Source organism: Fulmarus glacialis, unplaced genomic scaffold, assembly GCF_000690835.1.
Source record: "Fulmarus glacialis isolate BGI_N327 unplaced genomic scaffold, ASM69083v1 scaffold10649, whole genome shotgun sequence".
Lineage (NCBI taxonomy): Eukaryota > Metazoa > Chordata > Aves > Procellariiformes > Procellariidae > Fulmarus > Fulmarus glacialis.
In genome coordinates this window covers 19,019-41,599 of record NW_009232623.1, presented here as the reverse complement: position 1 = coordinate 41,599, position 22,581 = coordinate 19,019, and the positions used below count along the sequence as shown (strand labels likewise).

The window sequence follows — 22,581 nt, the reverse complement described above, 5'->3', positions numbered from 1 at the left end:
AAAAAAAAAAAAATAAAAGGCACTTGTGAATGAAACTTACTTAGTTCTGTGAATGAGACTCGAGAGTGCGTAGAAAGGCTGAAGATGGCTTGTTTGTTTATTTTTGTTTTTTGCTAATTTCATCTTACTTGTCCTTTAGGCCATGTTTGTCTTTAAATTTTTATGGTAACGTACATTTTTCTTGGTTTTGACCTTTTCCACGGCAGAGGAGAGAAAACACATTGACTCTACATAACTCATAAAATGATGCTCAGAAGGGATGTCAAGGAATTACAGTGTAGTACAGTTTCAGAAATGAGCACCAGGTTTTTTAATTTTTTTGTCTTAAGGTTGATGACTGTTTTTTTGGGGGAAGGGAAGAAATCTGAATAAAAATACATGAATTTTTTTAATGCCTTTTTTGGGCCTTGACTATACTTCTGTAGTTAGGAAAGTTAGGATAGAAATTTCACATCTTCTTCCATCCTCTGCAATATATTTGCTGTCAGTGACATGTTTTAGACAACATTTGTGTTTTAATATGAATTTTTTTTTCCTCCAGAGGTAGTGAAAAAGAAAATATCAAGATGAGTAAAAAGCCTCCAAATCGTCCTGGAATCACATTTGAGATTGGTGCTCGTTTGGAGGCACTGGACTATTTACAAAAATGGTATGGAATTGTGCAGTATTTGCTAAGAGCAAAATTATTTTGCGTATATTGTGTATTTTGATGTCTAATTATAAAACTTAGTGCACCTACTAATTGACTGTTTCACATGGGAACTTTATCAATTTCCACATAATAAGTCAGCTAAAACTGTTAGCCTTTAGGAAAATATTCTCTCTTCAGAAACTAAACTAAGCTTTTCTATGGGTTTTTGTTTGTTTGCTTTTAGCTGCTTGTGCAGCCATAGTAAGCAAAGAGCATTTCCAGAGTAGTGTGGAATGCAGCGTCATGTGCAAGACAATCGGTGTGTTAATGCGGCAAACTTCTGCAACTAAAGACTTCTTTTGTTTTAGTTTGAAGGCATGCACGCAGATTTGTTTTATATTCAGTTATCATACTTCATAGGATCACAAAACTGATTTTAAAAAAAGAAAGCATTCTTAGTTGGAGTTCATGGAATAGGTAAGTACGGTTGTATTTGTATCAAACAGTTGGAGGAATGAAGTGCCTAGAACTGACTCTGCACCACCCAGTCATACTGTCAGTAAGAGTCAAGAGTATAAAATGGAAACTTGTGGGCACAAGGACCATGCTACACAGCGTGTGTATTGTGAAAGAAGTTGTTTTGAAATAAATTGTTAGTCACAATTTTATTAATGCAGGAGGGCTAATTTCATGATGTATGCTGGCCATGCTATTTCAGTTTGAAAAATCTGTGGTTTTGTTAAAGTAGATGACACAGGAAGTTGATGCTTCTACCCAGGAGTTTTTTCTTAGCTGCTCTGTGATTAATTAGGGCTGGGAAATATAGAGGCCTGTACCTGCTTTTCTGTTGCATTCCTGGAGAATTAAGCACGTTCATGTAAATATCTGATCCTGCTAATTCCAAGTTATGTGATAGAGAAGTCTGTGTATTATTTACATGTTTACTCCAGTAGTTACATGCTCTGTATAAAAAGCTGGGTTAAACTTTTTTATCTGTAGAGCTTCGATTTTAATTATAGCAGAAGCGCTTGTTTTAATAAACAGTCTCTAAAGGAAAATATGGTTTACAGCACAGTCCTTGTTCCTGTGTGTTGCTGTAGAGTGAGTTTTCAACATACGGATTCTATAACTGAATGCCAAGATCATGAAACTGTCTGAATAGTGCTATAAAAATAAAATAATTTTAATAGAACTTTTTATAGCATCTTCTGTGACTAGAGAGAATTGCTTAATGTAACTAGATAACAAAAGTTAATACATAAAAATAGCTTCAGCTTAATTGTATCAAAAATGATCACTGAATACACAGTCTATGGTTTGTATCAGATCTGCCCGGCCTTTTCCCGGGGAAGGGTCGCATGTCAGTTCTGGAGTACTAGTCTAGGTTTGGCCTTGTCAGGGACGGGCCCTGTCACAAGCTCTGCAGCTGAGTTGCTTGGTATTTTCAGGCAGAATAGAATCTATCCCGAACTTTCTAGGAGTTGATTAATCATCTGGACTACCAGGTAGAACAGGTCAAGTTTATATGCATGTGAACTTTTGTGGTGCTATACACAGGAACAGAAAGTTAATATTAAAATTTTGCAGTTGCAGCAGCACTGAAAACAGGACTCTATTTCAAATGAAATAATATTCAGGTATGTAACCAAAGAGCTTGTTAGAGAAAGCCTACTGTCGTGTTATTATTAGGGTGATACGGGCTGGGATAATAGTCCATGTGACTTTTTTTCTTAGCTTTCTGTTGCATAAGGGGGTGGTGGATGTTTTTTAAATTCTTTCTATATATAAGCTGTATGCATTCCCCTCATCTGCATGCAGAAATACATACTTCAAAGAAAATAAAGTTGCTGAACTTACATGAAATCTCTTTATATTTTTTAAAAAACCAAAGCTGAAGAGCAGTAGTATTGCTTAGCTCAGTCTTTCTACAAGTGACAAATTGAGTACACTTTCTGAAAAATAGCCTTTGAAAGGGTTTTAATTTTTTTTCCCTCCATTTTTCTGAAAGCCTGCTGTCATTTAAAGATCCAGTGTTCATGACCAGTTAAAATGTTAATCAAGAAAGGGTTCTAGAGGATGGGAAAAAGTATAGTGAAGTATGTTTTTGGTTTCTGAGGCACTTCTGCAGGTTATAAATTTTCATCTCTGTAGTAGTTGCTGAAATCCATCTCATGGAATCTGGTATTCTGTTTGAATTTAATAAACTTTGGAGAGGGTATTCTGTACCTTGACTATTTATTGCTTAAAACCCCCATATTTTTAAATGAGGAAGTTTTTGCAGACAGTGTTTTGGTCACTGTATCTTTTGGCATGTACAGTTACTGAGTAGAAGAAAGCCTGGTCAAACTGATCAGCAAGGACAGGCTGTCAATGAGCATGTTTATTTTTTCCTTATCGTGGCGGTAACTGCAATTGCTTCTTTATCAAGTGCAACAGCGTACTGTTGCAGGGGAGGTCGTCTTACATAATGAATTTGTACCACTTGTTAAATTTAAATTCTCTGAAGCAAACTATGAAATGCAGCTCTAATCAAAATCAATGTGATCATCTGTCAGCAGATAGTAAATGATATGGGATTGACTGATAATAGAAAATTATTAAATATATACGAGATGATCAGGGGCCTGGAGTGTATGACCTGTGAAGAAAGGGCGGGGAAACTGGACTTGTTTAGCTTGGAGAATGCTTCAGGAGACCCACTAGCAGCCTTCCAATACCTACAGGGATGTCATCAAGAAGACTTAGCCAAGCTCTCCACAGTAGTGCGTGGTTGGAGGACAAGAGACAACAGGCACAAGTTGAAACGAGAGATTCAGGCTGGGTACAAGGAGAATCTTCTTCCTCATGCGACAGTCAAGCGGTGGATCAGGTTGCCCAAAGAGTTTGTGGAGTCTCCAACATTGGAGGTTTTCAAGACTGGGCTGGATAAAACTCTGGAAAACCTGGTCTGATTCGTAGCTGACCCTGTTTTCAGTGGGAGGGTGGACTAGAGGTTTTCTGGGGTCCCTTCCAACAATCTCATATAAAAACTGATACATGCGCACACCCCCCCACCCCATGCGTCTCACTGACAAAACAAACGAAACAGCAGTAAAACTGCACATATCTGCAAGGACGTGCCCATGTGTAAGGCTGGTTCCTAAGCTGTTGGCTCCCACAAGTAAGACACAGTCTCTGCAAAGCTGATGTATTTAAAGATGCATCTCTTCCTTTTTTTTCTGTTTTCTTCTGTCTTTTGTGGCTCTAGCTCTCTACTGGTTGTCCCCTAAGTGCCAGATACTGCTTTGAAAAAAACAACCCTGTTACTTTTCTGAGACCGTAGTCTTTATTAATCTGCTTGATCTAAACTATAAGTTAGGTAATGAAGGAAGTACAGATACATGGCCCTTGTTGCAGTTCTGGAATGGAAACAGCTCAGTAAAATAGATTAGTTATCAGAACAACTTTGTTGTGCTTTGACTTGGAGTATTTGATTATCTGGATGGATTTATTTTTTTTTCCCCACTCAGTATGGAGGAACCTTTTTCCCTGTAAGACTTTGGGAAATCTTGTTTTGTACAGTCTTTGCTTTGGATTTCAGTTGACTGGTTTACTTGACAGTGAGGTATTTGAAAGGACTGTGAAGACTCTGCTTTATATTGGTATAATATAATATATATAATAAAAGGTGGGGAGTTAGAAATAAGTGTTTGCAGATTTTGCACATACCAGAAGACTATTTGTGGAGAAGTCAGAATGGAGGGTATTTGGTTTTATATCCTCTAAGAGATAGAAGGAAAGACTTTTTATACCATTATTGTGAAGGCAGGAAGCATGTGTCTGTTTCTAGACTTTGTAGGTGCAAACTTGGGCAAATTTACTAACGTTTTTGCATGCATTTTTACAGTTTGAAATAACTGTTGTCCCATCTCGTAGGTCAATTCACCACTTGCTGGTCACTTTTGAAGGGTCAAAAGGAAGATGATGATGTCAAAATGAAAAATACTGTCTGTGTGGCCATTAATATGTGTTAAGTGCATTGGAGAAAAAGGGTATTTTTTTTTTAACACTGTCAAGAAATGAAAACTGGAAGTTTCCCATTAATTTTTCCTATATGAACGTTGGAGCATTATTGTTGTCTGACCAATGCCTCATAGTATAAATTTTGTAAACCATATTAAATTTTGCAGCTTTACAAAAATGTTGCGTAATTCTTACAGACTGGAATCACTGCAACCTGAGAATGGAGAGTGTGCAATATTTAAACTGGGCAGATACCATCAGCTAAAAATACTTTTCCTGTTCTCTCTTTAAAAAACAAGAACAACCCCCCCTGAAATTTGGATGAGACTTTATTTGGGATTATTAAATACTGTTTCCAGCATGCTATTAAAAAAACACACCCAACCCAGGTTATTGTTTCTTCCCACAAAAAGAACACTTTCATTATTGAACTGGAGCGTGGTGGTCTGTTGGTTTTTTTCTGTGAAAAGTAAAGACATTGTGCTCAGTTTTTTAGAGTGTATTTTTCTGGTTTGTGCTGAACAAATGTTGGCATATCTGTTTGTATACCAAATTCGTTCTGATCCCTTAGCGTGTAGTACTTGCTGGGGGCGAACGGGGAGAATTAACCTGAAGGAAGGTTGTTGGGCCTTAGACATCATTACACTTTGGTACTGTAAAGAGTGATGTTTGTATTCCCCTTTGTCGTACTTCTTCATAACGCCTACTTGTAGCTTTGCCATGGAAGGAACTTCTGCATAAAATTTCTCATGTGTATGAGATGCAACCATCTTCATATTGATCTTCTTTCTATAGAATAAATATAAACATTGCTTTTAGCCATAGCAAAAACTTTCCTGTATGCATTGTTACTAGAATTCTTTAAAAAGGCGGATTAAAAAAAAAAAACATTGCCATTTTATCTTTTGTTAGCAGGAAATGCATATTTGCCTTTGAAATATTTGTATAATTTTGCAATTTATGAAATTGATTATTTTCAGTAGAAGTACAAAAACTATAACACCAGAAAAGTGTTTCTGTGCAGTGTAAAATTTGCAATAGTAAATTCTGCAATACATATGCTCTGCTCTTTGCCACTGTGGGATCAGTATTGTGAAATATTACTGTTTATACATACTTGTGGCACATTGTGTGGCTAAATTTAGTAGATTGAGGGTAATATCTTGTTGTTAAATCCATACAAAGTTATTTTTGAGCTGCCTAATAACCATTCATATATAGCTTGGGTGGTTCAGGGGTTTGCTAAATCTTCCATCTCTGAGGATTGGAGTTGAATGCAGGTTTTGGCTCTATTCATCTTGCAACCACCGTCTTAACATACATTGAAGAAATATAAATTATTGGAATGAAGCCATTATTTGATGATGTGATTATTATAAGATTTAACTATGCAAAACCAGTGTCATGGACTTTGATTCAGAGCTGATAATGACATTTTAAAAAGATTTTGGTAGCAGAAATAGTATTTATCAAAGAGAAATTAACCAATAAACACCTGGTGCTGCATTTCCTCTGTTGAGTGATCCCTAATGAGACTTAGTATTTTGCATATCTTCTTTTATTAACTGATGCTAGCTTTGCTCTTTTGTTTTTTTTCCATATATATTAACCTCTTTGATTCTTGACTTGCTGAATTTTCCTTAAAACTATCTTCATTTTTATATATTTGCATCTAAACTATACTCTATATTTTACTTCCCCCTCTTACTCAGTTTTCTCTTTCCAGGACAGCGTACTATATTTTGCCAGTTTATCCCTTCTGTTGTCTTCTACACACAGTGCTTGGAATGGTGACTTTGCTGATGATGACCAGTGAAAACTACCAGCCATAACAAGAAGAAAAACGTAGCAAGGGAACCGCTATAGGGTAGTGCCATAATGGGAACAGAGTGTTTGCATTGTAGATGCGTAGGAAAAGGAGAATTCTGTCTTTTGGCTGATGATTCCTGAATTTTGTAAAATAACCCTAGTTTTGCATCACTACCTGGCTGGCATGTGATAAACCTGAAATTTCCAACTGTAGTGAGATAGAGCACCATCGTTCTTGTCCTCATTTCACTACTGCAGCTTCAATGCTTGTGCACAAGCTCTTGTTTTTGATTACTACAAAGTGCACTTCCTGTCCTTTTGCTTTTTTGGTGTTTTTCCTTCCTTCCCTCTGTTAAATGCTTTCTGTGTTGTCATTTACTTCTATTTGGAACTCTTAGGTAACATTGTTACTCATAGATTTGCTGTAGTAACAGTAAATTTCATTCTTCCTCTGCTTTGCTACTATTCCTGCTTATTCTGACACTTGGTGTCTAGTTGTAAGAAGTTTGAAATTGGAACACTCGGGAAGATGAAAAAAACAGTAAGAAATTTTATAATAAATTCCTGAACGTAGCAGCATGCAGGCTTAAGAAGAAAGCATCATCAGTGGCAGGGCTTAGGAAAACCATCTCTTGGCTGACTTTGTTTTCTTGAAGCTTTGTTCAAAGTTAAACCAGAATGCTGATAATGGGATTCAGATTTTGACCTACGAGTTTTACTTTCTGTTTTGATACAATATCTCATCAGTTTCACTGTTCTTGTTAGGTCGTTGTTGTTGGTCTACTTGAGAGGGGAAAGGAGATTGATCTTGTTGCTGCTCTGAAAGAAGTTCCATGGAGTTCTTCTATCTTGAAAAAGATTTTGTTAGGAGGATGGCAGATGAGACTAAGACATTGTTTATTTGTTTTTTTTTTAAAGTTCAGTGAGAAGAAGTTGGGAACTTAAAGAATGGCTATGAAAATATTTTGCATTTCTGAAATGTATGGATGAGACAAATGCAACAAGAAGTTGGACTGTCTATGTACTCTGAGGCGAGGGTGAAATGTGGCTGAAGTAGTTGCAGTAGTAACCTAGAAAATCAGAGAGAGTTTTTCTCACTCAGCAACTCCTGAGATACTTAGATGTTGGGAAACTCTGTGCATCACTGCAGCTGAAGAGTTAGCACTGGAGAAATGAAGGAGCAAATTGAGATTGACACCTTTTGTTTTAATGCCCTGTTCTAGTCACCAGGAAAGAATGAAAGCCTGTACTTCCCGAGAACTTATATTTTAATCAGAACATAGTGTTAAAGCCTCCTTTATCAGCACCATCAGTATTTTGGAGAGAAAGTATTCGAAATTGAAACGTTGGCAGGGTTCCTGTGTATGTCAGTTGCGTTTCTAGCTGATGGAATTTGCAGTAGGACTGGAAACTGGTTGCTCAAGCTCTGCTCTCTTACTATTGCTCCACGGTAGCACTTCGTTAGAAAAACAGGTTGCCTCTTAATGGAAGTGAAAGACAGCTGTCCTTTTTCTGTGGTCTTTCTTTTCAATACATGTTTTTTTAACTTTAGACCATCCCTAATATAAACTCTGGAGAAAATGTGATGATCTAATTAACTTTTTTTAGGAGATTCTTTGTGCTTTTGAATCCATTTGAATACTTTTGTGAAGGGCGGAAGGAGCCGAGTTCTGCCTCTTTCCAATTTTCTCTGCATTTCATACAGTGGAAATAATGGGATCTAATAATTTTGGTGGAGGAAGTAGTGTGACAAAACCAGTTTGTGCCTTGCTCCCCTACTACAATTTTGTGAAATACATCACTGCGATGAAACAGAAATAGTAAGACTGAATAATAAATTGCTGAAGTCAGAGGAATTTACCATTTTTCTCTGCAAATGTAATCTCAAACTTTATGGTTCCTAAACTACATCTATGCCACACCCAAAATTAGATGCCTAAGATTTGATCTGGTTGCAGTCCTGATTAGTTCTGCTGAGCACACACAATGTTTGCTGAGAGTAAAATCCACGTGTTAATTAAGACTGACATATTTATTTTAGTACATGTGGAGTTACAGAGAGATGACTGCTAAAAAATAGTTGCTATGAATCAAATTTAATGGCAGTGAAATCATGGAAGCTGATCTGTAAATTAGTAAGCAGCTTAGATTAAGTTCTGTTGACTTCTGGGTTTGATTAGTTTCTCGTATTTGTCTGGAATCAATGGTATAGTTTGATGTAACATTTCATATGATAAAAGTAATGAATGTACTCCTAAAACTATTTTATATCCTTCCTATCTCCAAGCAAATGAAAACTTTTACAGGACTTTCCTTTAAACAAACACAGGTTTTAAAACTGATAAGCACAAACTTTTAATGCCAATTTCAGGCAGTCTTGGTTTGGAAGCTTGAGGTTTAAATTTGTGTATAATCATCTGACTAGGATGAAGCTGATGACATATCATCATGACGTGTATAGTTAACTCTTAGACTAAATGTTATCCTACTTTCAATTTAGTAACTTAATCTTTTTCAGACTTGGAGATTTCTCAGTACAAAGTGTTAGTATAACTTTCTGAATGGTCATGTAAGCAGTGTTGTATGCAAAAAAAATAAAAACCCAGGAAAGAGCTTTGGGATTTATCAGTTTACGTTTATCATTCAAGGTATCCATCTCGTATTGAGAAGATAGATTATGAAGAGGGGAAGATGTTGGTCCATTTTGAACGTTGGAGTCATCGCTACGATGAGTGGATTTACTGGGACAGCAATAGGTTGCGACCTTTGGAGCGACCAGCATTAAGGAAAGAAGGGCTGAAAGATGATGAAGAATTTGTCGTAAGTGGCACGTTTATTTTGTCTTTGACTCTTTTTTGTAAACTGTCTTACTTGTTTTCCTACACTAAATCTCTCTAGCACATAATGTTTAATTCTTTTTAGGAAAAAATCTAAATGTTTAAAATATTAATGACTAAATTTGTATAAAATAGGATTTTAAACCTGGAGAAGAAGTCCTAGCTCGTTGGACAGACTGTCGATATTACCCTGCAAAGATTGAAGCAATTAATAAAGAGGGTATGTATTCATGTATGGTCCATTGGTAAGGACTGTTTGCATATGCTATGCTGTAGCTGTAGTCTGCTTAAAAAATTGACATGCGTATAAAGTTTTCCTCACTGCCTCAGTATTAAGTGAAAATGTTTCTATTCTGTTAAATTTAGTAAGAGGTTCATCTTTTATCTGGGGGAAACTAGACAGTTGGAATTTCTCTGGGAAGACAAAATGCTCAATGTTTCCTCAGTGATGAGAGGAATATCCTGTGCAGTGTTACAAATATTTTGTACTATTGTTGATTTGGGCTAACAATACATTTAAATGTTTGTAATTGTTTTAGGAATGGTAGGTCTCTTTAAAGTTCCGTTTATTGAAGAAAAACGATGGAAACAGGGAAATAAAGAAACAACTTAACTGCAGCACTTCACAATGGGGTGATATTTCTAATGAACATAAGCAGAAGTTCAAATTTTTACTGTAGTTTAAAGCAAATGAGGATTTGATTGTGAATTGAATTGTTTCCCTATTGTCGCAACTTAAATATTACTTAATTCTTTCAATGAATTATGAGCAAAAGCGACACAGTAGCTTAAAAATGCTTGAAATTGTCCAAGTGGACAAAGAGCAACAATATAAAAGCAGGGTTTCGTTGCGGCTGTCATTTATTTTTCTTAAAATTCTCGATACTGACTGTAGGTAACACCTGGTTACTTTCTTCATATAGCCTACAAAACATTTTGCTAAAGGTGTGTTTGTTTCTTAACTACTCATAGTAATTTCGTCAATCCTCTTCTAGGAACATTCACAGTACAGTTCTATGATGGTGTTATTCGATGTCTTAAGAGGATGCATATCAAATCTATGCCAGAGGATGCAAAAGGGCAGGTAAGAATACTTTAGGTATCTCTTTGTTAGGTTTTGTGTAGATTTTTGGTTTTTTTTTTTAAATATTTTGACATAGTAAAAATGTCATCTAGCACAACTAGATTTAGATAACTGTCTTTATTCTAGGTCCTGCACTGCCTTGCTTCACCAGTTTTATGGATGATGCACCACAGTGTGCTGCTCAAGTAGCCTTGCCTCTGTCTGAAATGTCTAGCCTCCGTACACTCCATTGCTGACTAATCTGTTCCCAGAGTTTTGTCTTGCAGAGTTTACAAAACCAGGGGCATCCAGAGACTTTTTCCTCTGGTGTCCTTTCAGGAAAAAGCTTTAGCTTGTCAGTAGTCTGTGCTGCTGACCCCCTTTTTTTTTTTTTTTTTAATTCTTTTCTTCCCCACCCCATCTCTTTTGTTTGCTACCGTGGTAGCTTTTTGCCCACATGTTCTTATTAACATGACTGTTCTGTGGGTGTTTTCTCCCGTGTATCAGAACTTTTGGGGACTCAGACAGGTAAATATTTATCTCTGCTAATGTCCAGTTGCTGTTAAAGAAGAGATGCTGAGTAAAAGTTGAGGGAGGCTGTGAAGTAGAGGACGTGATTTAGTCATTAAGCATATCTTTACTTGCAAAAGAAAAACAACATTGAAAACAGTTAAATGCTTTCAGTGGAAATGCCGTTGCATTTATCTTGCATGGTAACTGTACTCTCATAGTTAATGAGAAATAACTCCACTGAAACTATTTGAGACAAGAAATGTGAAAAAACCTGTTCTTATTTGCTCCCAGTTTTCTTCAGAATACTCCTAACTTGGCAAACAAAATTCAGGTATTTCATAACTACTGTTCTAACCATCCCTCTTGTGACAAAGGCAGATGGATAAGTGAATTGGCTTGAAAACATTTCTACATCAAGGCCTCCAGGTTTCAGGTAGCTGTGTACTAGGGTTGATCATCTATGCAAAGAACATTGGAACTTTGTGCAGGCAACACAGCACTATTTAAACTATGTTTCCTTAAAGAGATTAAATTGAAATCCATAGTCACACTAACACTGGCTTCTTGCTGCAGTCTTACAATAACTCTATTGAACCAGCATATAATATTTCAAACAATACTTTCAGTATGGCAGCAAGTTAGGAAGCTAGAGTATTTCATTTTACTTCATAAAAAGAAAAACTTGGGTAATGTCATTGTGACTGAACTGAAATAACCCTTCTGTGACAATGTGAAGAAGTCCCTTACTCTATCCTGTGCTTTTTCTAGGGAGCTACGCTGTGTACAGTCTTGAGTTACTACTCTTAGGCCACAGATTTTTTTCAGCTTTAAAAAAAAAAAAAAATCCATTTCTTAGCAAACATTTTGATGCTTGGTGGCAGTCCAGCTCATCTATTACTTCTAATTTTTCTCAGTGGTTGGGAGTTATGGTGTTAGCCCATGCATCTCAGGGGCTGAATGTAGGTGGCTTCAATGAAGTCTTGAGAAAGAGTAAGGGGGCCAAATTTACACTTTCTGAGATGGATTTAGAATTTTTGAGTTGTCTTGCAGCAAGAACAACACCAATTATGCTTTCTGTAATGCTAATTGGTACTAGTCTTAGCATTTCATTTTGCAAAATTAGAGATAGGCATGAAGTTCTGTAGCTTTCAAAGGCAAAGATACTTTTTTTTTCTGCAACATCTCCTACATCATTATGCTATGGTAAAATGTTTGTTTTTCAAAATATTTTTGTGGAATTTAAGAATAAAAATGTGATCTAAGACTTGGTTTGAAAATCAGTTATCTGAAACTGAGCTTTGTCCAAGCCTAGAACTCAAGGGGATGTTTTTGCTTTTTTGCATTATTTATTTTATAATAAGTCATTTACTAAAAATTATGTAAAGATCAAAAAAATGCCAAGAGTATAACTTGATTTGAAAAATAGTGGAGTTGGCAGATCCAACTCTTCATGCTTAATTTAAACCTATGTCTTGTTTTTTGTCTGTTTCCAAAGCAAAAATACATCTCAAGAGATGAGTGTAAGCTTAAGATACTTCAAGTTCTAGTGCATTAGCAAATTTAACAAATGCAAGATCTGTTTGGAAGGTGTGTGCTAAGCATGCAGAATTTGAATTACATGGAGAAAGAGGGATATAGCTAGTTAATTCTTTGATTTGAGCTTAGCGTGTCTTAAAGGAAGAGATTGTAAACACTAACTCTCAAACTATTTTTGAGTTGCAGCAGAAGTGTGTTTTAATAAGACTCAGCTGTGCGGGTGGAAAGGCAAAATTTTTAAAGAGTGGAAAATACTTGTGTGGTTCAATTCAACGAGACTATAGGTTAGGTTGCTCTGCAGATAAGCGCAAATTAATTGAAATCACACAGAAATGTGGCTAACGTAGTACAGAGAGAAAATAAAAAAAGATGGGGATATTGAGACTGCCCTTGTGAGAGCACATATGAAGTATCTGGATAACTTACTTTTTCTGTTTCATGTTTTTTGTTTTATCTTCGATATAATTAGGCGCGCGAGAGGGAGCAGATAGCGCCGGAGCTGAGATTAGTGACGGAAATCGAACCAAAAGAAGTGAGTTTTGAGGAGGGTTTTGAAGGAGAGGGAGGGGACTTGGCACACAGGAAGAGGAAGCTGAGGAAAAAGCATGGATTTGCAATTGGGACAGAGTCAAAAAGAAGATGTGACAGGAGACAATGTGAGCCAAGGTGTAGGTGGGGCAGACTGTTTAGAATTGAAAAGGTGAGGGTAAGGAATCCAGGCTTGATGTGGAATCAGCCAGTCAATAGATTGATGATGTTTTGTGTGTGTGTATGTATGAATGTGTGGGCGCTGGGAGTTGTGATGTGTCAGGAGAGGAAAAACAGCTGAATCTTTAGTACTGTAGAGAAGCAAAAAGGTGGTGATTGTAGGCAGGTGAAGGGAGAACGATGTATGTGAATTCTGCTATTGGCACAAGGGTTGGATTTTAGAAATGATTTTGGTTTTGTCTTCCCACTGGTGCCGGTTTAAGGTTACGCAAAGGGATATTTTAAAATACAAGTGTTTAGCCAATTGATGTGTAAGGCTGTTGGGTAATTTCTACTAACATATTTATTGATCGTGCAATTTCCTGTGCTTTGATTTAGTGAATCTAATTAGCATAATGACAGTTTTCCTCAGTAGTGATAAAGTAATGTTTTGTCTTCTAACTACAGTGTCCCATTACTTCTCTGCTGTCAGTTTTCTCAGGTTACTTGAAGGATGAATTTTAGTAAGATAAAGAAGGAAATACACTTTTTTAAAGTTTTATGTGTAAATGAGAAACTTTCACTGGGGTGAGATACTGTGGGAAACGGGAAATCAGGCTGGATGGTGCAGAGTAACTGGTGCAGAGTTACAAAACCACAGCCAATTGAGGGACAACGTCAGGACACGAGGGAGAAGTAGGGAAAACTTCTCTTACGAGGATTTTGCTTTTACTTCATTAATTTGTAATGTGTTCATATTTGGACCCTTGGCTTTGTGTGTACTGAAAGCTCTGGGGAAAAGTCCTGCTAGTAAAGATTTGCAACTAGTTTCTGTCATATCTATGATAGTTAGTGTCCTGCTATTATGGTTGACAGAGTAAATATCTTACAGCAACCCTGAGACAGATTTCAGAATTCATTGTGCTTTAGGATCCCACTGTTATTTTCCCATTTTTTGTTAAATTTTTCTAAAAATTCTGAAAAAGGCACAAATGTATCTTTTTGAAGGAGGAGTTCATGTGCTCTTCAAAAGAAATATAGTCACCTTAGCATCTTAGATGCTAAATAGTTCTCACATGTCAGGAGCTGTGCAGTTGAGCAGTCGCTCAGCAGGAGTTCAAGGTTAAAAAGCAGGAATTCCTCTGTCACTTTAGTGCCTACGTGTTTACTCCAGAGCCAAATAAAAATAGACCCACACCGTTTCTGGCCAATTCAGAATCACAAAATTGTTGAGGTTGGAAGGGACCTCTTGAGACAATCTTGTCCACCCCCCCACTCAAGGTTCTTTTCACTGAGTTTAAATTTACATGTTAATCTAGGAAAAAAGGTATAACTATCTCCATAATTAATGTCTCTCTGCTCTGGCTCCTGAATGTTTAACCTTTGTTTGCTTCATTGTTTTATGTGTCCTGCTACCCTTTGTAAGCTCCATGTCTTAAGGAAAGTATCCAAACAATGAAATAAAATGCAAACAAAAAAAACCCTTCATATTGCACCAGGATGCTTAGCTTGACTGAAAATTACAATGCTGTTCAGAAGCTGATTTGATTCAAGGCTGCGCTTCCTTTGCATCCCACTTTTATCATAAGATCCAAGCTCCAGCCATGTTACTGATCCTCTTCATCCCTTGGCCAGGGTACAGTGTAAGACTTCTACTCTCAGGTCTCCTAACTCCTCACCAGCACAAATAGCTCAATCCTTTTTTTGTCCTGCTGGATGGGCAAGGCTCTGGATGGACTGGAGCTAATGTGTGTGCTCGTTTTGGCTGGCCAAAAAAGAGGTATGTGTGTTTTTGATTGACTATGCAGCTGGCAGTTAGACACGCTTTTTGTGGCTGGCATGTCACCAAATGGCTTTGGTAGTTGCCTGTTGTGTAAGCGTTGCCAAAGCGCTTCCAAACTTTTCTGCTGCTAGCTAGACTGAGTGTATGCGTCTTGCATTGACAGTTTGGGCACAGGCACTTTATCTTAGAGGAATCAAAACTGTTGGTGTTTCTAAGTACATAGCTTGGTGCAATGTAGAAGCATAACCTATGTAAAGCAGTGATTTAAAAGTATTGAGCTATGGAAAAAGAAAAGCATAATACAAAGAAAATAATGCTTTGTATTTTGTCTTTCGCTTTTCTCATTCATCAAAGAAGGCAAAGAAACCTCAGTAGAATGTATAACGTAATGTGTGGGAAAAAGTTGCATTGAAACAAGGTTTATAAAATCAAGATACTTTAGGTAACTCATATGATAACATAACAACAAGAAACAGTCCAGAATAAAATATAATCTGTTTACAGGGGGGGGGGGCGGGGGGCGGGAGGCGGGAAGGGAAGTTTTACTGTTTGTAAAGCACTCATGTGAAACTAGACAAAAAATAGTCTTTATCATACCTTTTTTATACATGGTAGTACAAATCTGCAAATACTCTTGTAGCCAAATTGCCATGTAGTAAATTAATTATTGTTCAAAACACTCAGATGCTTAATTCTTAGTGGTGGAGGATGACCATTGCTATTGGTTTTTATATCACATATAACTTCTCCATGAAAAAATTCTGTACCTTGATGTTACAGAATATTTGAAAAAATACTTTAGTTGAAAGGATCAAGTTAAAATTTTTGTAATCAGATTGATCCCTGACACTCAGGAGACATAAGTCTGATCATTCCAAACTAGTAGAAAAAGCTTGGCTCAGCCTTGGAAGTATTTAGTTCTCTCCGTTGACTCACAGGGTGGCTAGGCTTCGTTAACGTGCCAAAAAGTAGAGGAATTTGGGCTGTATGTTCTGTTCACTCCTTGGATGTTTCTGTATGGTCAAATAAGCCATTATCCAAGATGGCACTTTTATTACCTTAGATGTGTATTGTGAAATTCAGTCATATTATAGAGCACTTTGTTGAAATTATTCAATGAAACTTGTAATATGTAATACAAAAAGAGTGCTGTCTGTAGTTACTCTAGAAACACAGATATAATTAGAAAAGAGTTGTCCCTGCTTTATCAGTTTAATTCAGGAAGAACTCTGCCCAATCATGCAGCTGGCTGGACCATTCTTCGAGTTGATTGTAATTTTGAATAGCTAAATTTGAGCAACAATGGAATTGGTGTATTTCACAGCCAGAAGGGTAAGAAAAAAGTCAGTGTTCTGGGTTTGGGAGCTCCTGGGTTTCTAAAGCTAGGACTCATAAAATAGGTAGCAGGGAATGTGTGCAGCCAGAATTCTATATGCAGTGGTTTTTTGAAGGTTTTTCTTTTTGCTTTTTATCCATGTGACATATTGATAATACTTCAAGTTTATTTAGGCAATTTGGGAAACTTATTTTACCACTCTTTGAGTAGTAGCCATAAAAATAAATACAACTGCTCTTGAACATTTCTAGATGAAGTTTCACTGGGTTTATAAGTATTTTCTATTTGAGTCTCAGGCACTTTTTAATACTTACTTACCATTTTTTTCCTTTTTGGAGGATTGGATAGCTTTGGTCAAAGCTGCTGCTGCAGCAGCAGCCAAGAACAAAGCAGGAAGTAAACCTAGAACCAGCGCAAACAGCAATAAAGATAAAGAGGACAGAAAATGGCTAAAAGTTCCTTCAAAAAAGGAAGAAACCTCAACCTCCACAATCATGCAGGAAGTCCAAAAAAAGGAAGAGGAGCCTACATCTAGTGACACATTTGGTAAAAAAAAATTCTGTAAGAGATAAAATAGGTGTTTCTGTAATGTTGAAGTAGAATTCCTGTTGTTAATTTTGCAATTAAGTAATAACTGGTATTTCTAGAGGAAGATGTCTCATTTGCTGTTATGATAACTTTATGATACATAACATTAATTGGTTCAGAAACAATTTTTATCAGATAAAGGTAAATCTAGTTTGATCAGTATTTACTCCTTGTGCAAAACTTCTAACTAGCTCTAAGAAGAGTAGAACATAGGTTTTTTTTTTTTAATTACTTCATTGCACGCTTTGGTTCATATTCCTGCATCTTCTATTATCTGTGAGATAAGCCCTGATCCTGTTCTAAAAAAAAAAATTCCAATATGGATGATATATCCATATTCAGGGATGTTTGAAACTATTTCTGGGTTGATAAGAATTTGTTCATTTTAATAGTTTTTAATACTGCTTTTCTTATAATATTGAGTAAAAATTACATATTTTGAAGTATTCTGCATTTAATACTTCAATGTGTAATACTAAATCTTCAGAATGTGTCATTTTCATTTTTAATAGAATTTTAAAGTTTCTTTACTGCAGTATTCTAATAGCAGTTCTGAAATACTTAAGTATTTTGGGTGTTGTTACGTATTTATGAAATGTGAGTTTATTAGATTTCTCTTCTGTTTAAAAGTAGGATTTCCTGTAGTGGATGTTCCAAAGATGGCCTTTGTGCAGGCAGAGAGCACGTTATCACACAAGAGGAAAAGTAATCTAGGCAACTCATTTCAGGCAAAGAGAGCTCGTCTTAACAAGATCACTGGTAAAAAAACTTTTTTTGTTATTGATTTTTTTTCATTTTTAATGTAGTGAAATATACTTGCTTACATATAAGGTACTAAAGTAGATTGATAAGAGCATATTCATGAGGCAGATACTCACTACAGTCATTTACTTGTTTGGAATTTTAAAGGAATCTATAAATGGTAATAAAATCTACCTTGTTCATAAATTCAGAGAATGGTCTCAGGCTTGACTTGGTCTTTTTAGTTTTCTAGGAAGGTAACCATCCTGAACTGATGAATTTCTTGAGTATGTTTTAACTCCAGCTGCCCAATTTTCTCCATTATCGGGTGAATTTGGGGTTTGTACGTGTTCTTAATGTGGTCATGAGTTACCTACCACCACTGTAAATTAAAGCTTTTGTTAGCTGTGGAAAAACTAGATGTTTTGTCATAGTTTGTCATAAAGTAGAACTGTTGGTGAAAAGAGTTTACAGTATGTCATTTAAAAGTATACAAGCCTAGCTACAAATTGAAGCAATGATGATCTGGAACGTTTTTTTCAGTGTCTAAGGCATTCATTCCCTACGTTTATTAGTCAAAGGTATTAATGGAAAACAAGTATACAGCTATAGAATACTTTTTATACAACAGGAAATGGAATAATAGATAATTGGTCTTATCTTTAAAAGTTGAAAATGGCATTTTATTCCAAAATGTAATAGAAATTTACTTAACTGTGGAAAAATTATTTTGATTTGTATCCCTCCTTCCCCATACCTCCCAATAAGCGAATTATGTTGCCAGCATTGATCCTGTCAGTATTTAGGATGAGGTAATATGTTTGTACCTGTGCTGGAAAATTATCAGGTGCATTTCAAAAAAGTTGTGAAGTCCCTCCCGTAACAGAGGGGCCCTTGGACAGATGGGAAGATAGAAATGCATTTTAGTCATTCTTCTTGTAAATATTTTGTGTGAAGTCTGACCAACTTTTCTATGCTACAGATAAGAGGGGTTTTTTGTTTGTTTGTTTTTTGTAGTAGATAGGGTGTGGTCATTCATATAAAAAGTCTTACTTGTTTCTATAAGGTAAAAATAACCTGATTTACTGAACTGTGTGATGAGGTTTTTTCAGACTTGTTTTGACTGATGCAGCCTTTCATAGGTCAGCAGCTGAGGATGTTTAGTTAGTTTTCTTACGAGTGTGGTTCCATTTCAGTCTCTCAATCAGTACTTCAGTGTAAAGGAGAAAATAAATGAAATGGGCCAGTATGGAACATGATACGAAGGAAGCAGTCTTTAGAAAAACCCATCTTCTGCCTGCAGGATTTTCTTTCCTGGAAGGCTTCTTATTTGGTATCAAGTTTAGTTAACAGACGTCTGATTTATCAGCCTCATTTCTACTTTCCTTTGCCCATACTGCATATACCCTCAGTTAAGTCCCAATTTAATTGCTGCCATTAGCAGCAGAAGATATATACTGGTGATATATATTTACAGAGCCCTGTTATTTCTTTCCAATAGCAGTTAGTAGCAGAAGATACCGAAACCAGCAGAAAAACCTGTAGCTCTAGAAATTGTATTTTTCTGTGCTTGTGAATAGATTCTCCTTTCCTAAGGAGCTTTGTGAGAATAATAGCAGTCAGACGGGCTCATATAGACTGAACTGAATAATCGGAAAACATAATGTTGCAGCCATTGACTTTGTTATCATTCTAAAAACAGTCTCTCTCTCCCTCACTTCCTCTCTCTCCCCTGCCCCCTCTCTTCCCCCCCATGAAAGCATACTCTGCTAGCAGAGAGTATGTTACACCATTCAGTGAAAGTGAGTTAATCCTTTAATTACAAGATGAAATTTGTTGTGCTTTGTCTAACTATTCTCAAATTAACACACTTCTGCAACTCATACTGTAGTAGGTTTTTTACTGTTGCATATAATGGAGTATTTTGAAAATGTAACTGCTGATGATCAAACTTTCTCTTGCTACGTGCTTATTTCTTATGCTTGAAATGCTTGCAAATTGTCATTTACGTCTCCTGCATGAGCTTTTAGATTTGAAGGAAGGTTGGGAATCATGTTGGTGTGCCCATCAGAATGGCTACAAAAGAATCGTAAAGCATTGTAGCTGTGAGGAAAACGTTCATTTACCAAGTGTCTTACGGCTGTTTTGAGGAAATAGAGCAAATAAAGTGGTTGTAGGAGGCTGTCTGAAGGGAACTGTTTTCTGGATTTCAATTCAGCATTCAGTATTTGTTGCAGAAGGTTCTCCTTGTTTGCCACGAGGGCAACAGCTGCATCTGGTGTTCTTTGCTCACCATTCAACAAAATGAAGTTGCTTCCTTTGGTCCTTTTTCTTCGGCTACCGCCACTGGGGGAAATTACATTTCACGAAGATGAAGGATGTCTCCTGCTAAGCATGTATTAATGTCTTCTTCCAATTAATTTTTGCCTCTGTTGGAATGTTTGCTTCCACGTCTCCTGCTACGCTGTTGATACCTAAAAGAACAGATAACATCTGCGGCAAGCTTGCAGAACAAAACGCTTTCTGGTTCACTATGCCACCCCATGCTTTTTATTTGTTACGTGCTGTTACTGACAGGGGAGGGCAAAGCTGTAGTTCTGCTGCTGTGGTAGCTTGTGGAGTTGCTTTGTCTTTCTACAGGCATGATAATTGGTTAGAAAGATACTAATGGGGTAGAGAAGAAGGAAATAAGAGGAGTTACATATTCACAGGTCTGGCAGAGTCTAGGTTTGTTTCATGGCTTTCTGAGCACTGAGCATCTAGCTGGAAATAAAAATCATAGAATGGTTTGGGTCGGAAGGGACCTTTAAAGGTCATCTAGTCCAACCCCCCCTTGCCATGGGCAGGGACATCTTCAACTAGATAAAGTTGCTCAAGGCCCCGTCCAGCCTGACCTTGAACATTGCCAATGATGGGGCATCCGCAGCTTCTCTGGGCGACTTGTGGTTTGTAGAACCACAAGAGCTGCCCTATAGACTGTAGCTTGTTGTTTGGTATTTAAAACTCTACTTCACTTAATTTTGAAAATTATTTTATGCTTTTCATTGTAGATGCATGGATGTCAATATAAAGAACATTGCTAATTTTGCAACTTGATTTAAACAGGGTAATTTAAGTCACAAAGGTTTATTTAGGTCCGTGAAACCTAAAACTTTTATGAAGCCTAATGCAGAATTAAAATCTTACCTGATAATTTTATTTGTATTAATATAATAGGGCTAAGTAAGTTTCTGCTTTTCGGTTAACCTGCTTAGCTGTAAAATCAGTTAGTTTGCACCTCTTGTTATTTAAAACATAACTACTTTCCAGTAAACTGAAGCATAACTTAATCTAATATAAAGAGTAAATGAAAAAAAGCACCTAGTCTTTATTGTGGAGTGCCGAAATGTTATAGCGCTCTAGCAAAATACCACACTGTTTTTTGTGTGCATGTTTTTGTTTGGTTTTTTTAATGTCCTAAATGCTTCCTGAGAGCCCAGGCTTCACTAATTTATAATACCTTGGGCATTGTGCACTGTAAATTAATTTTGAGCGTATCTGATTTTTCATGGACCGCAATAGGAATTTCCTGTGGATCTGTCAGCTCATGTTAATTTTGAGGACTTAAACTCTCCACCCCCAATATTGACATTCCCAGGGATTATAATAGTAACTTTTATTCAGATTTGTGTGTTTTCAGGTTTTATCAGTTCTGCTTTGTCTTATGGCATAGAACTTTCTCTTTCTCTGCATACTTGGGTAATTGAAGTTATTGTGTGAAGCGGAACTGAAGCTATTGCTATATGCTTAGCCAACAAAAAGCTTCCTCATATTTATGTTGCCTTGTCTTTTACAGATTTTTTTATAGTAGTGACATTGTATATTAGTTCATGAATGAAGTGACATATTCTGATGTATTTACTCCCAATATGGTCTTGTTATTGAGGTAATTTGGGAGCTCCACTGCTGAGAATATTCATTTGGAAATTAAATCCCTTTTTCTATTCTGTCTAAGAAAGGTTTGCGTGTGTTAGAGTTAAGTAGTAGTAATACAAATTCTGATGGGAATTTCTTAAAGACTGGAAAGGGGAGAGATAGAAAAGGTTTGTAAATAATTTTGATCTCTCAAAATTTACTTAAGTATCATAGGCTTGGTTTTAAAGCCCAAGCGCGTTATTTTACAATTAATAATTTGATTTTTATCTGGTTAGTGGAAATGCCAGAGAAGTACCTCTTGTGAAGGAGAACGTCCTTTAACTTTTTGTTTCTTTCAATTTAAAGTGTTCAGCTTTGCGTGGAGCTGTTTCAGAGAGAATTGTTGTAGATATAAGCAGTTCCTATTTCTTGTCTCACTGTTTTGCTTTGTTTTCCCCAAATTCTTGTTTCAAGCTGCTTCTAACTAAAAATCTCTGCAATTTTTCTCCTAAGGTTTGTTGGCATCCAAAGCTGTTGTTGCGGATGGTGCTGAAAAAAAGGAAGGCAACAAAGAAACAGCTCCAGTCCTGGAGCAGGTATGAAATGGTAGAGTTTGATTCTTTTGCAAGGTTCCCACTGGAGTGTGCCATGGAAATGTAGTACCTACAGCATTAAAATTTGCCCCTTCAGATATAATAGGGAACGGAAAATTGATCTTATGTTTACATTTCTGGCTGAGCCAGAAGTATGGAATTTAATTGTCTCTAAACACAGTGTTGACTTGAATTTCAGTAGTGAGCTTTTGTGTTAGAAAACTAACAGAAAACAAGGAAAAATGAAGTCTCCATGCAACAAATGTGAGGAGACCAGTGTCCTGAGGTCCCAGTTTTATAGCTGGAACCATGACCATGACTGGCTTAGGAAAAGGCCCTTGCACAAATTTGATTTGTGTTTGAAACAGGGTTTTTGACATCAAGTAGAACTTCTTTTAAAAGAAGTTTCTTTTATATTGTAAGAATTTGGTGTTGTAGGCTTGTATGTGTTTTATGAACTGCTCAATGAGCCATACATTTTGCAAGGGTGTGTATTTTAATAAATACAAAAAAGAAACTTTTAAATAATGTTAAGGGTCTGATTGTTAAACCTGCATATTTGCAGGAC

At 36.5% G+C, this 22,581-nt stretch overlaps 1 protein-coding gene across 1 annotated transcript; it reads left to right on the top strand.

The window, feature by feature from the left end:
- Positions 1–548: 548 nt before the first annotated feature.
- Positions 549–22,022, top strand: LOC104071973 (PHD finger protein 20-like protein 1). Its single transcript, XM_009584977.1, has 7 exons — positions 549–649; positions 9,091–9,262; positions 9,415–9,499; positions 10,275–10,363; positions 16,536–16,743; positions 17,419–17,544; positions 21,934–22,022. Exons 1-7 carry the CDS (start codon positions 567–569, stop codon positions 22,020–22,022), a joined length of 852 nt encoding a protein of 283 aa, XP_009583272.1. The 5' UTR covers positions 549–566.
- Positions 22,023–22,581: the final 559 nt, after the last annotated feature.

Bases quoted from the DNA above. Each gene is read 5' to 3' on its own strand.
- LOC104071973 (XM_009584977.1), top strand. From the start codon at position 567: ATGAGTAAAAAGCCTCCAAATCGTCCTGGAATCACATTTGAGATTGGT. The intron at 10,364-16,535 runs GTAAGAATACTT...TCCTTTTTGGAG, and splicing joins CAGAGGATGCAAAAGGGCAG to GATTGGATAGCTTTGGTCAA. The intron at 16,744-17,418 runs GTAAAAAAAAAT...GTTTAAAAGTAG, and splicing joins TACATCTAGTGACACATTTG to GATTTCCTGTAGTGGATGTT.